This window comes from Rhinopithecus bieti, unplaced genomic scaffold (genome assembly GCF_001698545.2).
Source record: "Rhinopithecus bieti isolate Rb0 unplaced genomic scaffold, ASM169854v2 scaffold_18956, whole genome shotgun sequence".
Taxonomy (NCBI): Eukaryota; Metazoa; Chordata; class Mammalia; order Primates; family Cercopithecidae; genus Rhinopithecus; species Rhinopithecus bieti.
This window is the reverse complement of record NW_016809749.1, coordinates 527,990-540,065: the sequence shown is the minus strand read 5'-3', so window position 1 is coordinate 540,065 and position 12,076 is coordinate 527,990. Positions and strand designations below refer to the sequence as shown.

General features: G+C 32.7%; 1 protein-coding gene across 1 annotated transcript in view; it reads right to left on the bottom strand.

The window, feature by feature from the left end:
- Positions 1 to 1,667: 1,667 nt before the first annotated feature.
- Positions 1,668 to 12,076, bottom strand: part of SI (sucrase-isomaltase) — a 104,374-nt gene continuing 93,965 nt past the window's right edge. Inside the window, 4 exon segments of the mRNA XM_017890166.1 lie at positions 1,668 to 2,186; positions 4,987 to 5,151; positions 5,734 to 5,783; positions 9,907 to 9,995. Of these exon segments, the coding sequence (XP_017745655.1) occupies positions 2,118 to 2,186; positions 4,987 to 5,151; positions 5,734 to 5,783; positions 9,907 to 9,995 (373 nt within the window). The 3' untranslated portion in view covers positions 1,668 to 2,117.

Below are 12,076 nucleotides of genomic sequence, written 5' to 3'. Positions count from 1 at the left end.
ATTCCTTGTATATTTTGGATGTGCATCTCTTGTTGGATGCACAGTTGCAAATATTTTCCCTCATTCTAGGGAATATCTTTTCACTTTACTGATTGCTTTCTCTGCTATAAAGATAACTTTTAATTTGATATAATTATATTTGCCTCTTTTTGCTCCTGTTGGCTGTGCTTTGGAGGTTCTATCCAAAATTTCTCACTCAGACCAATGTCATGAAGTGCTTTTCCTATGTTTCCTTCAAGTATTTTCATAGTTCAACTCTTTAAGTCTTTAATTGAGTTCATTTTTATATATGCTGAGAGATATGGATCTGTTTTTTTTTTTTCTTCTTCTTCTGCCTGGGGCTATCCAGTGTTCCCACCACTGTTTACTGAATAAAGTGTCTTTTCCTCAATGTGTGTTCTTGGCACCTTTGCCAAAAATCAGTTGGCTCTAAATGCACAAATTTATTTCTGGATTCTATTCTGGTCCATTAGTCTATGTTTATTTTTTTTTTTTTTTTTTTTTTTTTTTTTTTTTTTTTTTTTTTTTTTTTTTTTTCAGTTTTTTTTTTTTTTTTTTTTAGTCAGTACCATGCTGTTTTGGTTACTACAGCATTGTAGTATATTTTGAAGTCAGGTAGTATAATGCCTCCAGCTTTATTCTTTTTGCTCAAGATTGCTTTGGTTATTCTGGGTCTTTTATGGTTCACTACAACTTTCAGGAATGCTTTATCTATTTCTGTGATGACAGTTATTGGTATTTTGATAGGCATTGCATCAAATCTGTAGATCACTTTGGGTAGTATGAGTATTTTAACTTATTTTCTTATTCAATTTATAAGCATGGGTTATCTTTCCACTTATTTGTGCTTCCTCAATTTTTTCGTCAATGTTTTCTAGTGTTCCTTATACATATTTTTCACCTGCTTGAGTAAACTTATTCCCAGAGTTTTTTTGTTGTTGGTGGTGGTGTGATTTTTATATGTGTGTGTGACTATTGTAAATGGGATTGTTTTCTTTTTTCAGATAGTTCACTTTTGGCGTATAGATATTCTACTAAATTTTGTATGTTGATTTTGTATCCTGCACCTTACCTGAATTCATTTATTAATTTTAATCGTTTTTGGTGCAGTATTTATGTGTGTGTGTGTGTGTGTGTGTATATATATATATACACACACACATATGATCTTGTCATTAGCAAACAGAGACAATTAGACTTCCTCCTTTCCAATTTGAATGCCCTTTATTTATTTCTCTTCTATATAAAGCAAACTAAGTCCAGGAAATTTGAATCTCTAGACTGACGTTTGTGTACTCCAAAATCCATACATTGAAAGCCTAATATCCAGTGTGATGGTATTTGGAAATGGGACCTTTGGGAGTCACTTACATCATGAAAGTGGAGTTCTCATGGTGGGGTTAGTGCTCTTATAAAAAGAGACGCGAGAGAGTTTGCTTCCTCTCTCTTTGCCATATGAGGATACAAAAAGATAATTGTCTGTAAGCCATAAAGACTGCTACCATCAGCAATGGATCTGCTAATGCCTTGATCTCAGGCATCCCAGCTTCCAGAACTGTAAGAAATAAACGTTTGTTGTTTAAGCCACCCAGTCTATGATAAATTGTTATAGTAGTGCAAGCTAAGACAATTTCCATTAGGAAAATAAAGACAAAATACACATTTTATACACTTACATATGTTTATTCTCTTTTTCTAATTAAATATACATACTAAGAAATAATTAAATCTTGTGATAATTATTGTTACATAAATCTGCTAAATGTTGAGAAAATATAGTATATAATTTATAATTACATAAAATTTAATTTAAAATCATATGTTTAAATTATATCTTAGCTATTTACATACATGTTTAGTAACTAGTTTACAATTGTAGCTGATACTTAAAGAGGATAAATAGGGCTATTTGAATTTTGTTAGATATGCCTTAAAATTGAATCCAAGTCACATTACTATAATAAAATTATCATTATCATTAATTAAATAGCTTTTCGATGTTATGAAAGCCATATTTTGTAGAGTACAAGAACCAAGTGAAGAGGGAAAGTTGTAAGCGCTGTGAAACTTAAATCCTGGTGTTTTTTCCCATTGACAACTAAAATTGCTGGTGATCTTCATGACCAGTTGATTTCTAATGGTTCTTCTAGAGTAACATTGTTCTGGGTCAGATCAATTTTTAATATCTAAAAAAGTAAAATGATAATTACTTGTTTAATCAGAACCACATTTTCTTATTTTAATGAATGATATTTCAAAACAAGTTTTCTAATAAATAGTATATACCTTTATTTTCTTTTATATCTTGAGAAAGTTTTACTCTAGGAAAGTCTGCAACCATTTCAGCAACAATTTCACCCAACCTACCCATTTTACCTAAGGTTAAAATAAATCTCAGAAAGGTGGAATTGCTGTCAAAAGATACCGAAAAACCTGTTATAGGTTTTTATAGTATAAAAGCCAATTTTATTGATTTCTATGACTTTACTCTTTTCACATAATTTCTAAATATGGAGCTATTTATAACTGCACTGCATGAATCTCAATGCATCCCTTTTTCAAGTATTACCCAGACATTTTCAGTCAAAGTTTAGATTTAAAAGTGTTATTTTACCTCAATCAAAAAATATTTTATGATGCTTAATTTATTGCCAATGATTCAATTTTGCATGGTCACTTTATTTCACTGGAGATAATCTGAAGTAGACAGTAGAGAGATTATTATCTCTATCATGGAGATTATTCAGTTGCTGTAGTCAAATGATCTTCTGTCATAGTTTTATGATATGACGATTTCAGGAGACTTTACCATTGCTGCTTTTTGTCCAATGAACTGACAAGATTTTCTGTGCTTTAGCTCAGCAAGTTTGGATTCAGTCATCAAATATGCAAGAGGAGGGGTGGTGAATCCTTTACTGCCTAGCACATAACAGGCCTTTTCATAAGGACTTTATAAATTTAATCTTCCTTAAAACACAGCGTATCTGGATTAATTTACCACACTTGATAAATGAATTTAAAAAGTAATAGTTAAATAATTGAGTATTCGTTAGACAGGTTTAAAACAGATCTAAACTATTTTTTTAACTTAAATGTAGAAAGCAAAATATACCACATAGCTTTTAATACTTTTACAAAATCAGTTGGACATAATTGTTGCTACAAAAATTTTTAAATTATATTGTTAGAGCAATTAAATAATCTCTATCATAAATTAAAGGGCAAGCAGGGTAGAGAAAGAAATTGATCATCCTCTCTTCCTTTCCTATGTATCTATGAAGGCTTGGAAAACAGTAATTGCTCACAAATATTGAGTTTATTTAAATACACTTAGAAGGAACTGCTCAGAGTTGTTGGTTAAAGTAAATGTATATTTCGTCATCACTGAGGTAATGAAACTCAAATATTTGTTCTCAATGCTTAAAATTCTTTGTGAATGTTTTAAAGAGAGTAGAAAAAAATGATTTTTAATGGTTTGTTTATACTCTACATATTTGATCAAAACGACCTTGAAATAACACCCCAAAATATTAAATTATCTTATTTGGCATTGTTTATTTACTTTATTTTTACCATAAAAGTTGTGAGCTTAATTTTCATCATTGTAATTAGTAAATAAAAAGCAAGACATTATTTAAGCCAAACCATCTTTTCTTTATCTGATTGAACATTGGACAGTACAAAAAAGTGATTTCTAATTGTGACTGATAACTATTGAGTAGTTATTTTGGGGAATTAATTTTACTTCTTTGGGGACCTAATTTCTTTGTCAGCCACATAAGACTATTGGACTAAATCAGGTATTCTGGAATTTTATAAACAAGTCAAATTTTAAAATAAAATATGAGTGTAAGGCACTAAGATATTAACTGTTATTTTACCGGGGAAGGACACATTAAATATATCAAAGTTGGGAAATTATATTTTATATTTCCCATCCTTGATATAGTTTTAAGAAAAACAGCGAGTTGTACTGCAAAAGCAGTAAGAAAAACATAGTTCCATATTAAGGAAAACCCCACTTGTCAACAAAACAGCAATAGCAGTAGGATGGGTGTTAAGTTTCAAAAAGATGGAACAGACTTTCAGGTGCTGTTTAACTCTGGCATTCTCTGTCACCTACAATGATCTAAGACTGCGTCCAAGACGGACTTTTTTTTTTTCTTTTTTAGGTTCAAGTTAGTCAAACAACTGATTATTTTAGAAGTTAAGTTCATTTAAAGTGACTGATTAATGGCTCTTTATTTTTACCCAAGTTTAAACAGTAAAGGGTGGGTACACACACATTTACACAATTTTAGTAGTGCGTAAGTGCATAAGTAGGCTTAAACTTAAAATGAACACTTAAAACAGCTGTTTTCTAGAATATGTGTTTGAAATTCACCTTTGCAAGCCATAGATTCACAGAATTTAGAACTGGAAGGAGCTTTAGAGATTGATCATTTACTTGCATTTTTTTTTAATTCAATTAGATACAACAGTAGGCCTAAAGTTTTCTGTTCAAGGTTAAGAGCTAAATACTGGCAGCAATGATGCTTTAACACAAGAATCCTGACTCCTTGTATAGTATCTGCATCTTACGTATCACACTCCTGTATTAATGGGTGCTGACAGTTTCATTAAGTTTGCAAGAATTTTAAAATGCATTTTCAAGACATATTCAATGTTTAAATGCAGATATCTTGTTTTTAAAATGTATTTTCTGAGGCACTTTATCATATAGGGATAACAGTTATTTTAAGTTTTAATTTAATTTTGCTTTGATTGTATCATAATAATAATAAAATAGGTGTCATTAGATTGATTTGTATGACAGTTTATTAAGGATAATAATAAGGAAATAAACATGGAGGCCCAATGAAAAGGAATATATGAAGAATGTCATAATTGACTCATAATTATGTTTCTTATGGATGAGGGATATAAGAAGTCCACATAGATGCTTTAAATACGTACGTTTTGAAAATATCTTTTTATGTTACTTACCGTCTTGGTATCGTCTTCAAAAGGAAGTGAATTTTGATTTCCATTATACCTTAGAGTAACCACATTGACAGGAGTAGTTCTTTTCCCCCATACATGAATGGACCCAAGCCTCGTTTCACTTTTATTTATGTAACCTCTTTTCAATATAGTGCTTGTTAAGGTGGTCTATAAGATAAAGAAAAAGGAATAACATAAACACTTCATTTGCAAAAGCAATTCAATCGAGAAAAAAACACAAAAGTGTATTTCATAGTATAATAAATTGTTCATCTGTGCATTTGATATAAGGTATTTTATATAATAAACATGAAAAAACTTCAAATATTCTTCCTTTTTTCCTATGCATCCATTTATTGAGACAGGGTCTCCCTCTGCCACCCAGGCTCAGAAAGTTTGGATTCAGTCATCAAATATGCAAGAGAAGGGGAGGTGAATTCTTTACTGGCAGGCTGAAGTGCAATGGTGCAGTCATGACTCACTGCCATCTCGAACTCCTAAATTCTAGTGACCCTCTAGCCTCAGCCTCCTATGTAGCTGGGACTACAGTTACATGCCACCATACCTGGCTAATGTTTTTATAGAGATGGGGTCCCACTATGTTGCCCAGACAGATCTTGAATCCCTGACCTCACATAATCCTCCCATGTCAGCCTCCCTATGAACTAGGATTACAGGCATGAGCCACCCCACCCAGCTGTGAACTTCAAATATTCTTTAACAGAATTGCATATAAATAATCTTACATACCTGGTTTAAATTAAATTGTACAGATAAATATAGGTCTCTTTCATAGGTGTCTGTAGAGAGAGAAAGAAAAAGAAAAAAAGTGATATATTGTTATTTCCAAAGAAGAACCATAGTAAATACCTGTATACTTTGCATCTCTTTCCCAGTATAAAAAGTAGCAAATAGTATCAAGGTGTATCTATTTTTTCTCTAAGCCTATTTAAGTAATTCAGATACAATTCAAGAAGCCCTGCAAATGAAGGATGAGTCACCAGGTAAGGTCCTAAGAAGACAAGCTAGGTGGTATATGTGTGTGTAGGGGTAATGATAAAGCAGTAACAAGTTGAAAATCACTTTCACATACAACACTGGGAAGGTGGCAAGAAGTGCACAAGTAGTCCAAGAATAAACAGAATTCAGCGATGATAGCAATGGACACTTACTTGCCACCTTAGTGACTGACAAAATAATATAAAGGAAAAAAAGACATGGTAGCAACACATTCTAGCGTCATTTGAAAAAACAAATTCAATTGTTAAGAGATTGTTACAGGTCAATTAAAATTAAACTGACAAAATACAGGTTTATAGCAACTTCTTTAAGGTATAATCATTAATTTTTAGTTTTTATTTTTTGAGACAAAGTCTGGCTTTATCATCCCAGCTGAAGTGCAGTGACACAATCATGGCTCACTACAGCCTGGACCTCCTGGGCTCAAGCAATCCTCCCACCTCAGCCTCCTGAGTGACTGGGACTACAGCCATTCACTACCATGCCTGGCTTTTTAATTTTTTTTTATCTTTGTAGAGGCAGGTTCTCCCTATGTTGCCCAGGTTTGTTTTGAACTCCTAGACTCAAATGATCCTTCTGCCTTAGCCTCCCAAAGAACTGAGATTATAGTCATGAGCCACCATCACCAGTTTGAAGTATAATCTTGCTGTATTTGAAACCCATTTTAATGATAATCCTAGAGCTAAAACTTGTTAAGTGCTATTTATCAAATTCTAAATAGTTTATCACATTTACTCTGAAAGATATGTTATTATTATTATTCCCACTGTATAGAAGAATAAAGTGGCTTTCAAAGCAGTTAAATAAATTGCCAAAGGTAAAACAAAAAAACAAAACAAAACCAAAAAAAACATAAAAGCTAATTACTGTCAAAGTCTGGAATCAAGCCCAGTTTTCCCTGACTTCTAAGATTATATTCCTATGTAAAAAAACAAATAAGCATACATAAGATAGAAAGAGCAAAGTAGAGTCAAATAAATAAAACAATATTGGGGTAACATTGAAAGAGCAATATATTTTAATTCTCTTCTCTCCTTACACATATCAGAGCTGTATTCATTAACCCACTAACATTAATTTGCTATTGATTTTACCTATACTAAAATGGATATTCTGCCTGAAACTTTTTTATATATGCTAATGTATGTATGGCTAATTTAATATGTATTACAAGACATATTAGTGTCAATATTCCTTAACCATTTTAGTTCTTATTTTCAATACACAATTACAGCTTAAGTTTTCATGAACAAACTTTTAAGTATAGAATTCTGAGTTAAAAAAGCAAAGGTGACAGCTATTAGGAAGATATGGGTAGCTTTGTTGTTTTTAATAAGAGGAAGAAGTATCTCACATATGATCTTAGTCAGGGACACACACATAGCTATTTCATTAAGATAAGTAGAAAAATTAACATTTTACTAAGCTCTAACTTTATTAATCAAGAATGGTCAAAATTTACTTAATGTTAAGTTTCAGAAGTTCATTTTGATTTACCTTTAATTATTTCATGATAATTTGTTACCACATTATAATATATCACAAAATTTGAACATATTTGTTTAAAAGAAAGAAATCATTTCAGATAGGATGCCCATCAGTTAGATTGTTGTGTTTGCTGTGAGAGAAAACCTCTTTGGAGATTCTGATCTAACAAATCCAGAGAATAAGCATTTGGTATATATGATTATTGCTGTTAACTCAAGAAATTTCAAGGGACTATTTAAAAATATCTATACTTAATTATACCAAGTATACTGATATTGTGAAACATAACAAAATAAATAGACCCAATTGGCAAAAAGCTATTTTTTATACTTGCATGAGGAGATCATAGAGAAATATTTGAATTATGCTCAGGGACTTTCCAGTGATTACAAAAAGTCTGCCATGAAACTTGAATAGAGTAAAGTCCACACCAAATGTTTTCATCTATATCTTAGTTTGATAGGAAGAGCTGGAGAAAATTTTAAGAGAAGTTTTGTCTACCTAACTGATAAAATGAATAACTTAATTTGTTAATGATGAGATTCAAAGATCCCAAGTTGCATACCTAAACTTTACACCCTTGGGAAATTGAAGGCTAATTCCCTGTTGGACACAAAGAGAAAGGCTGAAAACTTCATAGACCCTCAGTTGTTGCAGTAATGAAGGTCAGAGCTCTAAAAACAAAGGAGTAACTCATGTTGGTATCTTCACTTTCTAAGTCACAAAATGTTATAAAGAGGGATTTATTTTTTCCAAGAGTCTTGCTCTCTAGCATACAATTCTTCTATCAACTTTGTTATACTTGTTTACTAATGGATTATTTCTTATGGTTGCAGAATATTAACTATGATTCATCTTAAAAGATAAAAAAAAGTATGTCTTTGCTATTAATGATAAAACTATTATCTTTGGATAAGTTATTTAAATTGTAATATTAAATTGTAGAGAACTATCAACTTCACACAGATGTCAGTTTTTATGATTAAAGTTTGTATCAAGAAAATGTTCAGAACGCTCATCTAGTAGTACTGACACTATTAAATGGCAGTCAGTAAACCTATCCTCTATCAGGGTTTACATACAGCATAAAAATCTCCTATGGGAGATTTCTGAGTTTCTCCTAAAATTAATGAAACTTGAATGAGTCCTATAATCTGCATTCTTAGCAAGCTGTCTCAGGTGTTTCTGATAACAACAGCTAACGGATTTCACATGGCTAGGAGTTTAGAAGTTTAGTATGGTCTGGAGGAATAGTTATGAATGGAATAAGCCCAGATCTAACGTAAAATATATCTCCTCATGTAAGAAAATGCTAAATACTAAAAAACAAACAAGCAAAAGAGTAGACATAAAATACAGAAATTAAATTTACTTGAAATTGGTTTCTGGACTACCTCCTTGTTGTAGAGGCACCGCTCGTGCATTTTGGGGGCTCAGAAAGTGATTTCTCAAAATAAAGGTCCCAGAAGCAACACTGGAAGCAAAGTTTCTCCCTGACCTTCTCCTGCCTTCCTGTCTCTTGCCCCTTATTCTCTAGTCATAGAAACTAGAATTCCTTTTCCCAAAGGCGAGTCATAGAAACTAGAACCCTTTTCCCCCAAAGCTAGCTATAAAGCCTAGAAATGTTACTCTCTTTCCCTGCTTTTCTGTGTAACAGCTGGCCATGAAGAAATTAATAACCTCCTTCCAGAGGGGTCTCACCCCATACCTGAGGAAGAAATGCTAAAATTAATAAGCCAACAAGAATGTGGACAGGCCTTGCTAGATTTCCTCACTCAATCTATTTCCATTAGCTTACACCCTTTTTGTCCAATCACATTTCTACATGGCAGTTCCTGTTTCACTGAAACTCAGAATACAGTCTGAGAGCGTTCTCTGTATCTTTATGCCTTTATTCGGAAGGTTCCTGTTTCACATAAAACAATGATTACATATGCTTGTTATGCTTTTCTCTTGTTAACTTGTGTTTTGTTATTGGTGTTGGCTGTGACCCTTATGGTAAATGAGGAAAAGTATCACTCCTTTTTGTCCCTACAGCATCAATATTTTGCACATATAATAATGTGGTTATTCAGCTAAGTTAACTTTATATATATGCCAAGTGTCTATTATGTGAATAGCACTGTGCTAGCTTCTGGAAGTACAAAGATAATAGATACATAATTCCTGACCACACGAATTTCTTACCTAGACACTTACCATAGGGATTGACTAATTTAGGATAAGAAAAGTCTTTAAATGTTTGTGACATTGTTTATCTATTTAAGCTGATTCAGTGAATTTAGTAAAATCTTTTAGCCTCGAATAATATTAATAGCTTTGTACTCAGCTTCCAAAGAACAATAATAGAAAACATAAAAGTAATGTGATAGAATATGTCATCAATTAAATTTATCTACTAAATAGAGCACTCACCTATACTCTCTCCATCATCCCAAAACAGAGAACCCTGCGCCATCTGATTATCATCTGCAGCAACAATGAGCTTCATGTATTTTTGTCGACTATAAGAAAGAAATATATAATTTTACCCATGTTTGTAGGATAGCATATGTCTAGGTATGATATGATATGCACATAAGAATCTACAGTAACACAAGCATTAAGGAGTGTGCAAATGACTTAGACCGAGAAAATTAAAGCATTCCCATTTTTCTAAATTAGTTAACAGAAATTATATAAAACAATAATTTTTTTCGTATTTAGCTGGGTGCGGTGGTTCACACCTGTGATCCCAGCACTTTGGGAGACCAAGGCATGTGGATCATGAGGTCAGGAGTTCGAGACCATCCTACCCAACATGGTGAAACCCCATCTCTACTGAAGTACAAAAAATTAGCCGGGCGTGGTGGTGGGTGCCTGTAGCCCCAGTTACTTGGGAGGCTGAGGCAGGGAAATTGCTTAAACCCAGGAAGTGGAGGTTCTAGTGAGCCAAGATTGCACTACTGCACTCCAGCCTGGTGACAGGGCGTGACTCCGTCAAAAAAAAAAAAAAAAAAAAAAAAAAATTATTCGTATTTAATAGGAAATATGCATGCCTTTTGATCTCAAGAGTTAACATAATATAACAAATCAAAAGTGGCCTCATTGAAAGTAATTAAAACCACATTAAGTTTATAAATATATTTACTCATGCCTCTCTTGGGTAATCCTGTCATTAAGCATTAAACATGAAACAATTTTAATATCATTTTTAAATCTTTTATGACTTAAGCCTTCCTCAGATTTCCATACATAAATAACTGAGTTATCACTGGTTAAAATTAATAAGAATATATAAAGTAGTCTCCAAGTTCTAAGTTACATCCTTGTAATAGACAATACCTTTCAAGCATGTTCCTACATAGAGCTATTTATGAACTAAATACTTGCTTCCATGTTAAATCTCCAGCAATCTTTGAGAAGCAACTTGATTTAGCAGCCTCATATTGTTTGAAATAATTTTTCAGATCAACTGTTTTAGCTGTCTGCCTTTTCCAATCACAAATGCTGAAGAATATATGGCCATGGAAGTCTCCTAAAATTTCCAGAATCTCTAGAGTTCAAATCTCCACAGTAATTTGATATTTTTCAGTGAAATATATTAACATATCTTAGCATGAATATGTATATGAATTTCAGTTCACAGTCACTAGGGTTTAAATATAATTTAGAAACATCAAAAATATGGCTTAACCTGCAATTTCCCAACATATACTAAAACTTGTGATTAGAATGAGTTTTACAACTTTTTACAGTGTACAATGATCTGTCTTCTCTCTCATAAAAAAAAATAAGGTTTATTCAAGGCACAACTTATGAATGGTCTCCTCCATGAAGCCCTCACTTTTCAGGTGCAATAATGTATCTCCTGTTTAACTGATATCAGGGTAGAATATTAGTAGAAACGGACCTGGGTAGGTCGAGATTAGAATATTCTGTTCATGCCAACTGGGGCTGTCAGCATGTAGATGATCGAGAGATGATACAGCACAAAAAGAGAAGAAAAACAGAGACAGCGTCCTCTAGAACCTGAGTGTCGAAGCAAGGAATTTTGCAAGGGAAATAAAGATTGACTGGAAAAAGAAGTTTACACCTACGTCAGTCTGAGAACACAGAGCAGATCCATTGTCCCTGGTAAATTGGACCTATTGCTGAATGATAGAAAGAGAAATCCAGGTAGAGGTGCTCAGGAAAGAAGAGAAGGGCCTGGCCAGACAATCAGTTATAAAAATGATGCTAGACAGAAAATCTGGGATAGGCTTCATATTTATATAGGACAAGGTCATTAAGAAACGGGTCTGGAGTTCCACACCAGCCTCGCCAACACGATGAAACTCTGTCTCTACTAAAAACACAAAAATTAGCCAGGCATAGTGGCAGGCACCTGTAATCCCAAATACTCAGGAGGCTGTGGCAGGAATATCACTGGAACCTGGGAGGTGGAGGTTGTAGTGAGCCGAGATAGTGCACTCCAACCTGAGCAACAGAGCAAGAGTCTGTCAAAAAAAAAAAAAAAAAAAAAAAAAAAAAAAAAAAAAAAAAAAAAAAAAAAAAAAAAAAAAAAAAAAAAAAAAAAAAAAAAAAAAAAAAAAAAAAAAAAAAA